At 33.9% G+C, this 16422-nt stretch overlaps 1 protein-coding gene across 1 annotated transcript in view; it reads right to left on the bottom strand.

Moving 5' to 3' along the window:
- LOC132754012 (cytoplasmic tRNA 2-thiolation protein 2-B-like) overlaps positions 1–16422 on the bottom strand; it is a 34928-nt gene that overhangs the window by 9234 nt on the left and 9272 nt on the right. The window contains exons 3-10 of the mRNA XM_060744600.1: positions 5534–5672; positions 4891–4951; positions 4126–4235; positions 3646–3734; positions 2733–2867; positions 2084–2219; positions 1134–1183; positions 332–413 (exon numbers count right to left, since the gene is read on the bottom strand). Of these exons, the coding sequence (XP_060600583.1) occupies positions 332–413; positions 1134–1183; positions 2084–2219; positions 2733–2867; positions 3646–3734; positions 4126–4235; positions 4891–4951; positions 5534–5672 (802 nt within the window). The remainder of the gene's footprint in view (positions 1–331; positions 414–1133; positions 1184–2083; positions 2220–2732; positions 2868–3645; positions 3735–4125; positions 4236–4890; positions 4952–5533; positions 5673–16422) is intronic.

Genomic DNA, 16422 nt, shown 5'->3' with positions numbered 1-16422 from the left:
ATTTGCCCTTGACAATAATTACATGTGTTTTTGAATATGGAAAGGCACTTCAATAAAATACAAAGAAATAGATTCTCAAAATAATATATAAGAAGACTGATGATAAACCTACTGTATTATTTCAAAAATGGAAAGTGAAGAACATTTGATATCTAGAATTAAACATTTTTTCCATGAAAATTTTTAACAAAAGTTAACAAGCATGATATTTCAGCTGTGCAGAGTCCCAAATGTTTCAGGTATTTAGCTCCCTTGTCAAAAACTGTATACATTATTGCATTGACAAAATTCAAAAATAAGCAAAGTCAGACAGTAAAGGCAATTAACTTACCTTTGTTGTTAATGATGGAATAAAGACAGATTCCACATTGTGGAAAGAATTGTAAATTGCTGCCTCTTTTGAGCTAAAATCCCTGAAACAAATTAAACTGAATATATAAAACTTACAAACTAGCATCAATACTGCTTTGTCTATCCTACTAGTATAAAACCAGGCCAGTCTGTCTTTCTGTTAAGTGAAAACAGACTGCTTGATAATGAAACCTCTCTAATTTACAATACAATGTACCTGTCTTACACAGGACAGCAAGCTTCACTTTTCACAGTGCTGGATAGTTAACTTACAGCAAGATCGAAAAATGGGAAGTAACTTATATAAATTCATATTATCTGCCCATTTGCAATGGAGTCAAGTTTTGAAAGTAAACATATACCAAGTCTGAAATAAACAACTTAAATAGCTTCTGAGGAAATGGACATTAAAGAAATGTTTATCAATGCTGATGCCAATGCCAAGTAGATCAGGACAAAAGCATCTCTTGTGTAACTTAAACTCCATGTAGTAAGAGACATGTGGTTCAAAATCTGCCACCTTGGTTTAAAATTAGCCACATTAACCACTTGGCGAAGGCCCCCATCTCCATACTTAAATATAATTTGCAATTTATTTTGTATATATCATTTTTCAGAATTTTCTATACAATATCTTAGCATTATCCAGCAAATGTTCAGTATTTATCTTGAGGTGTCCTTGTATTGTTACTTTTCAGTACAATACATATGCTTTTTAATATACTAAATATTTTGAATGACTGTGAGCATATTGTTTTAAACAAAAAGTCATAATCATTTACCTCATGGGCCTGAGAAACATGACATCATCATGCCTTCTGTCAGCGAATGCCTGGAAAATATAAATATAGACTAATTGTTAAAAGCTAAATGACGAAGTTCTGTAACTTTTGTTGCGAGCCTTATACCAGTGTCTATTCTAGGATTTGAAAAATAGGGGGGATTTTTATCGAAAAATGAATTTTTTTACATTTGTTGATATTTTTCCTTCTTTCTCTATGTAAAATTTTCCCCCTGCCTCTGAAAAAATAGGGGGATTTCTCAAAAATATGAGTGAATCCCCCTCCTAGAATAGACACTGTATACAATTAATGTGATCTCAGAATTTTATTCAGTATATAAAAACCTATGAAAACACTGACACATGAACTGAAAATGCATGTGACAAAAGTATACATCTTTTATGGTAAACATCATTTAATTATGTGTTATAAAAAAATTTATATAGTATATGCAAACTTATGAGAAATCAAATACCAGAATTGATATAACAAATGTAGAAGACTTTTCAGTACATGCCAAATTTTATTTTGCCTGTTTAATTCATATTTGAAAATATCTTTCGGGATGATAAATTTGATCAAATTGTCCATTTACTCGCTATTGTCTAACTGCATGTTTATGCAAGCTTTTGTTTATTTGTTTATTGGTAATTAAAACTGTACCAACACTGTAAAGATCATACAGTGACTTTCCAGATTTACTGCTGGAGGAAGATCTGAGGTGCCCTTGTGTGCATCATTTCAGGCATGAGGAGACACCTAAGTACAGCCACTAATGTTCCATAACCTACCTGGATAGCTTCATCACATAAAAATATCCCTTCCTCACATAAAAATAGCCAAAGTTCCTGGCTGGACTGAAACCAACAGTGGTGAGGGGCTGTCTTCAGCCAGATATAAAAAATTAAGAATTGTTTCCCTCTTATATCACCAGCCTGTTGCTAACTTACCGCTACCATAGCAGCATGTGCCCCTCTTCCTGTAGAGATATCTGTAAGTAACCTCACAGCAAGCTGGGTACCACAGCTTCCTAACATCACCTTGGAATACCCACAATTCCTTGCTACATCTAGCAATATCATATTCCTGTAAATGAAAGGTAAGAAAGTTTGTTTGTTTGTTTTTTCTTTATTTCTTTACTAAATTACAAAAATAATGTGTGCATAAGCAGTGGCATAAGGTATCTGCCTCTCAATCCCAGGGATTGTAGGTTCCAGCCCTATTCAGGCCAACACCATAAATATTTGCTACGAATTTCAAATATAAGAAATATCTTTTTTTAAATACATGTAGGTCCTTCTCATTCCTTGCAAAAAAATTCAAAGCATAATGTTGTGTATAACTCTCCTACTCATTGGTCACATCAGTTACCACAGTTTTGCACCCAACCTGTCTTAATAACCTTTTATAAAACAGCAAGTAGCCTTGTGGTCGAGTTGTTTGCGCAAGAGACTAGTAATCTAAGGATTGCTATCTGCATAGGTTCAAACCCTGTCATGAGTCATTTTTTTCCTTGAGCATGGAACTTTACTCACATTTCTTAGTCCTTCACAATCATACTGATATATATTCTATATAAACTAAAACAACAATGTATACCTGAGTGAGCGTATAAAATCTTCTTTTGCTGACACAGACTTCATATTATTAAGGGTTTCCTTCAGTCTACGCTCCAAATCTTGATTTATCTCATATTTCCATTGTACCTCTTCTGTCTCTATACTTTCACCATCCCTTAATACAATAAAATCAACATTATTTACTGGTTACCTATCCTTTCTCCCTATAGTGTTACTTTGGTTACCAAGAGATAAGCCCCAGTGTTACCCTAAACAACAAGGTTGACATTGAAAAATTGCGATTTCAATAAATCACATAATTTTCAATATTTAATTCACTAAAGATTCTTAATTTGGAATAGAGATACAATTTTAAACCCATTTCAGGTTACTGTATTTTGAAACTATCTCTCTATTTTGCCTCTAGAGAGAAGTCAATTCTCCTTTTGCATCACTAGTTTGTACCCTAACTTTAATTTTTCAAAGTCAATGAGAAATAGTAAGAAAACCTTCTTTCTTTTAGAATGTTTACTTGTGAAATAAAAAACAAGCATGCATAACACTTTGATGATAGTTTATATCAATTATTCAAATTTTCAAAGTTTAATGGCATCCACTGTTATATATATTTGATATAATATATCCTTGATATTTTGCTTTCAATGGAAGCCATATCCAACAATAGTAAGGAGAAACAAATCTTAGCTTTTGCATAAAATCTTAAGTATGACTGAAGTACAAAAGATACAATATATATATACAATATAAAATACAGTATGTCTTTCTGTAAAAATATAAATTAATAAACATCTTGCAGTTGAAAAAAAAATTAGTTTGATATTTCCAGAGCACAAAAGACTTATCTTGATACTTGACTGGTTACCAAATTTTAAAGTTTAACAATAGCATGAAAAAAACCACAAAAGTAGACACAGTCTGATAAATTACGGTACCTGAATGCTGGACTGGAACCATTACATGGATTAACTGTGGTTGAACTGTCTGAAGTCTTCTCCTCATTGTCTGGTGTTAATGTAAATCCCTTTAAAAACAATAATAATATTACAAGTTTAAATTAAAGATATATATTATTATAACATTTTATCTCTAAATAAACACTTAAATATGGCTTTCAGTCTACTATTTCAATTAAAAGACAGAAATATGCTAAAAATAATCTGAATTGCAGTAGAACGATATATCAGAAATAAGACTGAAAATTCTGATTTCTTATTTTTAAAGGCAGGAATCAGTGTGTATAATCAATATATCAAAATCAACAGCCATCAGTAATATTTGATAATTGACAAACAGTTATATACAAAGATAAATCACTCAGACAATTACCTTAATTCTTACATACTGAAACCAAAAAGTGCCCTTGTAAGGAAAGGTAATGCAGGAACTGTAAAATAGGATCATACCATACATACCTCTTCTAGAGATTTGATATAACAGGTGAAACCAGTATTCTTCATAATTGAATGAATTTTCTCACAAATCGCCAATCTCTCCTCACCAGTCAGTCCTATAGTGGCTCCCTCTGCAATGTACAAATGTACAACTTCAATATTCACTTTGCTTTTTCTTGGCTTTTTTTTAGGGGGGGGGGGGAGAGGGGGAGGGGGCAGTGGGGAGACTTGATAACTTGATAAGTGTCTAAATTAATTTTGTTTGGTTTACAATTTCACTGACATTTGAAATATCATAAGGCAAATATCACAACCTTTAGTGAGGAAGACAAACTCTCCAGCCCTTCATTATCTATCTGGTAAAATCAAGAAACTGCTGACTTCTAAACCACCTGACTGGCTACCAAAAAATCTTGTTAACAGTAAATTTTCTAAGGTCGACTCAGATTTCAGGTACTTGATTGGTCAGAAACTTCACAGATTGTACACAGACCAACGAAAACCCTGAAGTTTGAGACAGAGCTAAAAAAATCATTATGATTGTATAACCTCAAGGACAGTTAAATGGATAGATGTCCATATAGGACTGATGTTCAAACTAAACCAAAACTTCGAGTCTATATTTCTTAATTGAGGATATGTGAAAGAATAAAATTGCCGCTATTGTAATTAGGTTATTCTCAATAAAACAAATTGTATAAAAAATTTCATACTCTCATAAAATACAATGTACAAAATGTAACAAAACATCTCTGAAAACAAATGTTCTTACAAACTTGTTCTTACCATCTATAAACAGAACTCCAGGTCGAAATCTCAGCTTCTTGTGTGCCCTCTGACTGAGGCCCTGTTATTAATATAAAAACATCAGTATACAGTTTTTGTAGTAAGAAAGAATGTTCTTGACTCTATTAAACCGAACAACAGCCACATCATCCTGAGCATATTAATAGCCTGCTTAGTCTTGCCAGATTCTATACAGTTGGATGCTTAATTCAAAAATAGTGTATCTTTATTGTTGTTATATTTTTTCTGGTCCTTTCGGATCAATGATTCCAGAACTTTTGTTGAAAAACTGAGTTTGCTCAAGCCAGTGCTAGGAGAGATGAAGGATGTTGCACTTTTTCATTATTCCTCATGATTGAACAAACTCAATTAAACCGAGTCTGCAATTTTCATGTAATTTGCTGATTTTAATGCTTCTGAAGATCACACTTTATCCTGATGTTTATACTGAAACCTCTTAAATTAACCTAATATAGACTTAACAACTTCAAAGGACACACTGATGTGCAACTTGTTATCTCATTTAGTACTCTAGGGGTTAATTAAGTTAATTTTCATACCTTGGATGTAATTTGAAAAAGAACTGGGTTCATAAATGTAATCAGTTGTTACAGATTAAAATTCAGGCTTAATTTTATATTACCTCCTGTATAAGACATAGCAAGGCACTTGATGACGGTCCACCTGAGTAAGCAACCAGAACATGTTCTCCGTCTCGCACCAGCTTCGTCTTACCAATAGCAGCTCGGAATTTGTGGGTTACGTATACTTGGAAACAATCCCTAAAACAAAAGTCACACATATATCATCATTTGTGTGTATGTTTACTGGGAAGACTGGGTGTGCCCAACTGTCTTGCCTCATTAAATAAAGTCATTACTTACTTACTAATATGTTCATAGACTGTTTCACTGAAATATTCCAGCAACCAGTAACCAAAACATATTATTACCTGATACCTTATATAAATGTAATTTGTTATTATTATCTGTTTTCTGAAATTCTAAAAACGCCAAAGTTCGCGAACTGTTGACCGGTCAATAGTTTCGACTGTTTCCCTCTCGTGCTCTGACGTCATTGACGTCATAGAGGATTCCCACTTGAAGCATCCATTGATCTTGATCATGAACCAGACGTGACGTGACAAATAAAATAAAAATATTAAGTTTAATTATTGACATATGTGCAACACTATTTTCTTGTTCTTTTTTTCTTCTGCAAATACTGTTAAAACAGAAGTTGATCAGGTAATAAAACAGTTATTTCATGCGTGATTTCGGAACAGTCAAACAGTTGTCCCTCGTTGTCGGGGATAGTGTTTTGAACTGTTGCCCTCGGCCTACGGCCTTGGGCAACAGTTCAAAACACTACCCCCTTCACCTCGGGCCAACAATTTGACTGTTCCCAAATCACATATGAAATAACTGTATATTAGATTCTGTACCAGAATGCACTAGTTTGTCCCACAAGTTACAGCTCACTACTCTTCAAAGATTGTTTGTAATAGCTGTTTAAAAATTAGAAATATTGTACATGTATTAGAAATAAAAACTCTTTGCAATTTAGGCATCAGGTGCTTAATTCAAAACCTTTTTTGTTCCTTTGAAAAGGATTTACAAGGCGTTGGTTCAAACTCTGCTAGGAGTGCAAGCACACATTTGGTGTTTTTTAAATACTTTTTTCTCTTCTTTTTGTCTTGTCAGAATAAGGTTTCCTTGATTATTTTTTTTAATCTTAAAGAAATATTTGCACTTTTATATATACTGTAAATGTCAAATGAGTGAAAATAGGACAGCTTAACAACCCCAAGTATTTCAAAGTCTGAATGATTAATCTTTAGTTGTTGGACATAATAATTAACTCAAACTTAACTTTTTAAAGACTATTATTCACATCAAAGTACAAAGTGTAAGGGGAGCAGTGGCCTAGTGGTTAGGGTGTCGGCCTCTCAACCCAGAGATCATGGGTTTGAGTCCTACTTGGGTAACAACCATATTTCTTCATATGACACCAGTACTGGTTGGTTCCAGGAAAAGGACTCGAAATTGATTAATATAAGTTGCAAGAACTTGTTTCGCAATCGAACTAAAATAAATATGTTTAAACCAAAGTATAATATGATACAGCTCACAGTAAAAAAAAATACAGTGCATTTGTATGACTGTGACTAGCAAAATAAAAGAAATCCTTCAATTTTTACAAAGAACTTTACAATATTTTCTGACAAGTATTCATTAAAAGACCATATAAAAACCAATTCACAATTCCAGATCATCTCGAAACCAAATAATAATCAATATAAATCAAAGATATATAAAGCAAGTGACATAAATGAGTTATGTTTCAAGTTCCTTTAACTAACAAAGCAGTCATGAAAAATCCTTCAAGTTCATTAATTTACAATGAGCTATAAAGTTCATTGACCAAACCAATATGTATATACAAAAATTTCTTATCACTTTGAACATGATAAAGAAAAGAATACAATCAATGGGTTTTTACCATTTAAGCATTCAAAATTACTGAACAAAATTACAGGTACTTGAATTACTTATCACATATTTTGATACAATTTCACTGTACAATCATTGGTCCCCCAATAATCATTCGTCACCCGATACACACAAATAGTCAATAAAAATGCCATTGACACATTATCTATTCTGCCGATTTTAAACTTTAAAATCAAATATTCAAAAACAATGTAATCATTCATGGGTTTGTACATTTGATAGTATCTATATTCATTTCACTTTTTAAAATATTTACGGTTTAACCAATAATGTTTGCAAGAGATTTATTTTACTATAGAGCTAATTAAGGCACAGTTTGAATATTTGTATTATAAGACATAAACACAATTTTTTTAGTTGATTTCAAAAAAAAGATCTACATAAATGAAATAAATCTTAAATGTGTAAAAATAATATTTTTAATATTCCTTTATCGTGAATATGTGATTTATAGAAAATTTCTGTTCATTTAAAATTATAAATGTTAAAAGGATGTAAATATAAGATTTCTAAAAATAAACTTGAAAATTTTAAAAACTGAGCTATCAAACATTGTTTTTATATTCTTATAATCATACATGTATGTACATGCATGTTGAGAGAAATTTTAACAACAACAGCTGCTGAATAATACAGAAGACCTAATAAGACATGAATAATTTTCTAATGAAATTGCAACATTAAAGCCGACATTATTCTTGAAATATAGTTGCCAAGGTTACAAATTTTGTCATGTGTTATGTTGGTATTAATAAGGGTTAATTATTTTAAGTTTCAAGTATTTTTCTTTTGTAATGTAAAATGAGTACAAAAAATAAAATTCTAAGTTAAAAAAAACTAGAACTGCCACTGTCATGGCGTGAACACCCCCGCATACCACTTTGTCAGAATCGACAGTGGCCATTAAGAACTCAAGGACAACCTCCCTGCCAAATCTGAGGTAACTAAGCCAGTGCATTGCTAAGTTATGTATTCTACTTCTACATGCTTCAAATGTGAAAATGTCAAAATCAATACACTCTGGACAGGCACTCTGAAGCAATTGAGGGGAAAAGCTTTTTGACAAGGTCCCTGTGACCTTGAACTTTGACCCTGTGACCTCAAAATCAATAGGGGTCATCTACTAAACATGACTAACCTCCATGCCAAATATGAAGACTGTGGGTCAAAGGAATCTTAAGTTATTGGGCGGACAAGCTTTTGGAAGTCAAGGCCCCTGTGACCTTGACCTTTGACTTGGTGACCTCAAAATCAATAGGGGTCATCTACTAATCATGACTAACCTCCATGCCAAATATGAAGACTGTGGATCAAAGAAATCTTAAGTTATTGGGCGGACAAGGTTTTTGAAGTCAAGGCTCCTGTGACCTTGACCTTTGACCTGGTGACCTCAAAATCAATAGGGGTCATCTACTAATCATGACAAACCTCCATGCCAAATATGAAGACTGTGGGTCAAAGGAATTTAAGTTATTGGGCGGACAAGCTTTTTGATGTCAAGGCCCCTGTGACCTTGACCTTTGACCTGGTGACCTCAAAATCGATAGGGATCATCTACCAATCATGACTAACCTCCATGCCAAATATGAAGATTGTGGGTCAAAGGAATCTTTAGTTATTGGTCGGACAAGAAAAAACCGATGGACGGCCGGACAGCCGGACGGACAAGCTGAGTATACCCCCCTTACAACTTTGTTGTGCGGGGGTATAAATATAAACAAGAGGGCCATGATGGCCCTGAGGTCGCTCACCTGTATATAGGCCCCCCCAACCCCCACCTCCCCCAACGTTGCAGGGCCAATTTAACCCAAGGGCTTTTATTTGCACAAACTTGGTAGACACCCATAAGAAGATGTTTCATGCTAAACATCTAAGCTCTAGCTCATTGGGCTTTTTAAAAGAAGATTTTTTTAAAAGTTTTTACTATACACATATAGTTAAAAACAATGACACCCCTGGGGTCGGCCCAGTTTTGACCCCAGAGTTTTGACCCCAGGGCTTTTATTTGAACAAACTTTGTAGACACTTACTAGAAGATGTTTCATGCTTAATATCTAAACTCTAGCTATTTGGGTTTTTTCAAAGAAGATTTTAAGGTTTTGCTATACACATATAAAGAAAATCAATGACCCCGGGGGCGGGGCCAATTTTGACCCCAGGTCTTTTATTTGAACAAACTTTGTAGACACTCACTAAAGATGTTTCATGCTTAATATCTTAACTCTAGCTATTTGGGTTTTTTCAAAGAAGATTTTTAAGTTTTTGCTATACACATATAACAGGGCTGCCAACAGCAAATTGCAAAATCAGCGGAAAATACGCGGGGGGTCAAGGGGGCTCCTGGATTCTGATGATTTGGTATGCCCTAAAATCAATTTCCTGGACTCTAAATTTGACAAATATCTGACATTTTGACGCATTTTGACAACAGACAAGAGCGACAATGTAAATTGTAATTTGATTGGTTATTCTAAAATAGAATGCCGGAAAAGACTCGATATGACCAATGAGAAAAGCGCTTACAGACGTACCATAGGCGGCTAGCTTAACGATAAAAGCCGAAGCGTGCCGGTTTTTGGGTACTGTATAAAATATGACGCATGAATTTATTGTCTTTGTCGAATTTACATCAATCTCAAAAATGACCCAGGAGCTCAAGTAATCTGCGGATTTCCGCGGATCCGCGGAAAATCGGCAGCCCTGATATAAGGAAAATCAATGACCCCCGGGGCGGTGCCAATTTTGACCCCAGGGCTTTTATTTGAACAAACTTGGTAGACACCTATTTGAACATGTTTGATGCTAAATATCTTAGCCATAGCTCTTTGAGTTCTTGAAAAGAAGATTTTTTAAGTTTTTACTATATGCATATAGGGAAAATCAATGACCTCCACGGAGTGGGGCCAATTTTGACCCCAGGGCTTTTATTTGAACAAACTTGGTAGACACTTATTTGAACATGTTTGATGCTAAATATCTTAGCCATAGCTCTTTGAGTTCTTTAAAAGAAGATTTTTTAAGTTTTTACTATATGCATATAGGGAAAATCAATGACCTCCACGGAGTGGGGCCAATTTTGACCCCAGGGCTTTTATTTGAACAAACTTGGTAGACACCTATTTAAACATGTTTGATGCTAAATATCTTAGCCATAGCTCTTTGAGTTCTTTAAAAGAAGATTTTTTAAGTTTTTACTATATGCATATAGCGAAAATCAATGACCTCCACGGAGTGGGGCCAATTTTGACCCTAGGGCTTTTATTTGAACAAACTTGGTAGACACTTATTAGAACATGTTTCATGCTAAATATCTTAGCTCTAACTCTTTTGGTTCTTTAAAAGAAGATTTTTAAGTTTTTACTATATGCATATAGGGAAAATCAATGACCCCCTGGGGCGGGGCCAATTTTGACCCCAGGGCTTTTATTTGAACAAACTTGGAAGACACCTATTAGAACATGTTTGATGCTCAATATCTTAGCCATAGCTCTTTGAGTTCTTTAAAAGAAGATTTTTAAGTTTTTACTATATGCATATAGGGAAAATCAATAACCCCCCGGGGCGGGGCCAATTTTGACCCCAGGGCTTTTATTTGAACAAACTTGGTAGACACCCATTAGAACATGTTTCATGCTAAATATCTCAGCTTTAGCTCTTTGGGTTCTTTAAGAGAAGATTTTTTAAGTTTTTACTATATGCATATAGAGAAAATCAATGCCCCCCGGGGCGGGGCCAATTTTGACCCCAGGGCTTTTAATTGAACAAACTTGGTAGACACTCACTAGAAGATGTTTCATGCTAAATATCTAAGCTCTAGCTCTTATGGTTTTTTAAAAGAAGATATTTAAAGTTTTTTCTTTCGGTTGCCATGGCAACCAGAGTTCTGCATGGAATTAAATTCTTTGAACAATTTTTAAAGGTGACCACCAAAAGGAACATTCCTGTGAAGTTTGGATGAAATTGGCTTAGTGGTTTATGAGGAGATGTCATTTAAAGTAAAAGTTTACGGACGGACGCCGGACGGACGACGGACAAAAAGCGATCACAAAAGCTCACCCTGTCACTTTGTGACAGGTGAGCTAAAAATTGGACTTTAATAGATCTACAAGAGTTATGAATATTGTTATGTGATGTAACTGGAGATATGAAATGAATATTTGAAGTTATTTCTTTAGATATGGTCGTGCAATAAATGTCTGATGTAAAAAAAAATGAATTTTCCTAATAAATCTGTGCACTTTTCATAAGTAATGTATATATAGCTTTGATGCATACTTAATCAGTTTGAATAAATGTTTATGAAAACATTTAACTGTTACATATAAATGGAAGTTAAAATATATAATCCAAATGTGTTATTATTAAGTTGTTTTATTTTAACGTCTGTAGTACTTCCTGCATTTAAAAACCCTTCACCACAAATATCATATGGCCTACAGTATCCAACTAAGACACTGTTAGTAACTAAGCACTTTATTAGTTTATAGTGTAACAATTTTTCATTTATTTTGTAGAATAACGTACTGAAAAGAAATGGCTTATTACATATTTTGAGAAAAGTGGCATGAAAAACACTCATCAAAAAAGTGATAAAAAATGACATTAAGAATTTTCTTGTCAAAATTGAGGATTAAAACTGTTAAGCTTTTTACATGGAAAAAATAGCCATCAAAGTTTAATGTAATGGAACAAAAATCATGTGACTGGATTTTTATAATCTGATTTTTACAAACAATGTAAATGAGTGTATATTCAGTAAAATATCACGACGTTGAACGTGTGCTAGACAGAATGGCAAGCCGGAACTTTTTCCGCCCTGGGACTAGCCACAGCGTCATATATGCGCCGGACACAGCACGCATCAATAATACCAAACTTGAGAGAATGCGGGAATACTCATCTGCTTTAACAGCGAAAAATGCACGGAATACTTTTACTCCAGCGCTTGTAGCCATGCAGTCAGTAAAACCTCGTTATTCCAAATCACCCACACCATCAGTTATGAAACCACAACGGCAGGCTAAATCAATGAGCACTGAAATTTACTGCGGACCATGTGGGCGGGACAGCTTTTATCATGAAGCAGCAGGATACTGTGTGGAATGCAGCGAATATTTCTGTGAATCTTGTGTCAAACACCACAAAAATCTCAAGATTACAAAATATCACACTGTTCAAGATCGTCGCAATATGCCAAAAGTGAAACATTACATAACAGAAGACGAAACTGTTGAGATCTGTGAGCGGCACCTTGGTGAACTGCTGCGTTATTTCTGCAAGAATCATGACGAACCTTGCTGCTCTATCTGTGCTACACTCGATCACAGACAATGTGATGGTCTGATCTACATTCCTGAAATACATGGCAAGCAGACGAACAAAAGCTGCCTGTCTATGATAAAACACATGACCAATCTTAGGAACCAAATTGAAGAGGCTCGGGAAGGAGCAGAAAAATGTCTGAAATCTCTCGACGTTCGCAAAGGCGATCACAACAAGAAAATCGCTAAAATTCAAAAAGATATCCAGGACCTATTTACCACTTTAGAAAATGAAGCAGCGAAAAATATGGACAGTTTGTATGAGGATGAGAAAGGTTATATAACAGAAAGAGTTGAGGCCTGTAATGAAGCAATCATGGGTTTACAGACAGCTAGTAACAACCTAGACATGGCAAAACAAAACGGCATCGAAAGCAAAATATTCCTCCAAATGAAGAAACTTTCAAAGCAAATCTCCTTTTATGAGCAATTTCTGGCAGACGTTAAACAAAAAAATAGTTCCCCTATCCAATTTTCTTTTAAACCAGACAAGAAAATTAAAGAATTCACAAAAAACACAGAAGCATTAGGTTCTATTGAGATTGAAAAGAAACCATCAAGAAAAGCAACATTGATGACTCAGTTTTACGTCAAATCCCAAAGTGACAAGTATCAAGTGTGCGACATAACTGGAGCATGTATACTTGCTGACGGAAGAATCGTACTTGTGGATATGTATAACGAGAACTTGAAAGTAGCCGATTCAAATTTCCATCTTGTTACACAGACAAAACTATCAACTGAACCATGGGATCTGTGTGCAATATCAGATGATCAAGTAATCGTATCTTTACCACGAGAAAAGAAACTTCAATACTTCACGATCAGTTCCACCATTCATCCAGCCAAAAAGATCGGTTCAAATGAATTAACCGTGAAACCAAGCCAGTTTTACGGAGTAGCTCACCATCAGGATAAACTCTATGTGACATGTCCCAAAGACGACCCTCCAAACATTAAAATACTTAACATGCAAGGAGCGCAACTTCAAGAAATAGCTGCGACCAATCAAGACCAAGAACAAAGCCTGTTTAACGACCCACTCTATATTTCAGTGAGGCATGATGGGAAGATGGTTTACGTGTCTGACAGCGGCAATCAAACGATCGTAACAGTCGATTTGAAAAAAGGTGGCACTAATAGACAGTGCCCAATGCCACTAGCTAATCCACCAGGGGGGTTAACTTCACTGATTGATGGGGATGTATTTATCTGCGGATTTAAATCCAACAAAATACATGTTATGGAGAAGCATGGACAAATACAGGATGAGATTGTCGGAAGTGATGGTGATCTGGTCAGTCCACAGTCAATAGCTTTCTCAACTAGATCAAAATTTATGATAGTGACAATGCAAAAATCTGACATGGTTAAAGTCTTTAGAGTTTGGTAGTTTTAAGACTTATTTATCTATGTTGAAAACTTGGGATTTAATGACAAAAGATGGCATGAAACCAATGCAAAAATGATAACTTATTCAGTTGAAAAATTGAATTTATTATTGAAAGAGTTCTACTGAGGTCCAAAAGCCTAACAACGTAAAATTTAATCTTACATTTATCAACCAGGGCATATAAAATTGGGAATAAATACAAAAACAAAATATACTTAGAATTACATTAATTTTGTACATTGAAAATCAATTTTTGATGTGATCATTTGGCAGATTTGAGTTAAAAGTGTTTCATTGTTTAGGTCATTTTGCACCATGAAAATTATTATTCTAGAAAAAAGGAGGAAGCAAATTATCTAAAATTTTGCAAACAATTTATATAGACCCACATTATTACCAGTCCTGAGTCTTAAACATTCCTAGTTACTTTTTTGTAGAAATTATAATATTAAATGTACATGTATATAATATTTAAAAACATAATAAATTAAAAAAGATTTACAAGTGATTACTTTTTCTGGTTGTATTCACAGACGCTAGTCACATAATCAAATATTTTACATAATCAGCCTATATATGTATATTAAGATATATCTTATTATAGTATATAAGCCCATATAAAACTTAAAAAAGTTTGTTCCAAGCACCTGTGGTTGTATCTTAAGAAACACGGTATATAATTAAGTTAGTATTGAGCATCTCTGTTGTAAAGGAGCTCAGCTGAGGTCCAAAAGCATAAAAAATATTTTAAAAATTTGAATTTTTTACATTAATCAGCTTAGAACCTTAAATTAATCAGAAACATAATACATAAGATAGTAAAGAAACATACTTAAAAACTGTATTTTTGTGCTATTCTTAGCCAAATTTGAGTGAAAAGTGTTTCAATTTGAGGTCTTTTTTCACAGTCAGACTAATTATTTTGAAAAAACTAGAACTCCGCGAGTTGGATGAACAGTATAGCTGTCACGTATATAGGTTATTTATAAATACCGCTAAAAGGCAATAACTCCAAAAATAAGAAGTGCAGAGTACCGGTTCTTGTGCACTGCACTTCTTCTTAATGAGATCTATCATCCTATGAAGTTTCAAGTCAATAGCTTTTATAGTTTAGGAGAAATGGCGAGGACAATAATAAGGTATGAAAATTAACAAAGGGCAATAACTAAAAAATAAGAAGTGCAGAGTACCTGTTCTTGTGCACTTCACTTCAAGTTATTGAAAGAAGCATGCATACCAAGTTTTGAGTCAGTCTGACTTATAGTGACTGAGTTATGCTCCGGACAAACCTTAGTGGACGCAGACAACAAAAGTAACCCATATATTTTTAAGGCAACACAAAAATGGTGAGCAAAATTGTTTAATGAACTGAAATTTTGCACACAGGTTATTGGTCTAGACCTACACCAAATGGATCCATTAAATCTCTCAAAAGTATTTCCAGTCAAAACCTCAGTACAGCTAATTATTACTGTATAAAAATTTTCTTATGATGCTGATATTTTTGTATAATGTAATAAATGAAATCACTGGAATGATTGGCTTACTTTGCAATTTGAAATTACATGTAAGAAATTTTATAAGATGTTTTTTCAAAGTCACTTGTGTTTGCAGTCTGTTCTACTACAACAGCATCACAAACATTGTATTTTACTAGACCGGTAATTGACTTAGAAAGATAAACCCAAACATTTGGACATACATGTATATGCACAGACCGTTTCCAAAATTACTTGTTTACATCTTCATGTTAACTTAATCAGTCCTTGTAGAAGTCGAATAGGACATACCTACGCAGCTACGCTTTACAAATAATAAGGATTTGGTATTTATAAATATTGAATTTACCTTTCAATTTTATACATTTCTCATTTTTCAATTGAACTATAGCATTTTGCTTCATAAGTAAAAAGGTAATTGTCCTCACCAAATTGCATTAATCCAACAAGACAATATGTAAAATATGTTTCTGTTGTTTAAAGTATCGCAGATCTAAATGTGTAATACACACGAATTGACCTTTGACAGGTGCATAAGCTTTTCAAAAGAATCTGCCACCCTTTGATGTATTTACTCTATCACCATCAAAGAGCCGTTGACATTCACACTTTTTGATTGAAGTTCTGTCTTCATTATTTTGTTAAGAAAGTTTGTACATGTTGAATAATAGGTTCCAGTGTTACACCAAAAACAAAAGGAAGCATATTTTGTTGGAATATTTTCGGTCTCATTTATGTTTAAATCGTAAATTCACGGGTGGATTTGTACATGTGATAATGAAAGAATAGAACCTGGAAACATTAAA

The sequence above is a fragment of the Ruditapes philippinarum genome, unplaced genomic scaffold (assembly GCF_026571515.1).
Source record: "Ruditapes philippinarum isolate M1 unplaced genomic scaffold, ASM2657151v2 ctg1503_1_1_1_1, whole genome shotgun sequence".
Taxonomy (NCBI): Eukaryota; Metazoa; Mollusca; class Bivalvia; order Venerida; family Veneridae; genus Ruditapes; species Ruditapes philippinarum.
The sequence above is the reverse complement of the archived record's forward strand: the minus strand, read 5'-3'. Positions and strand labels throughout refer to the sequence as shown.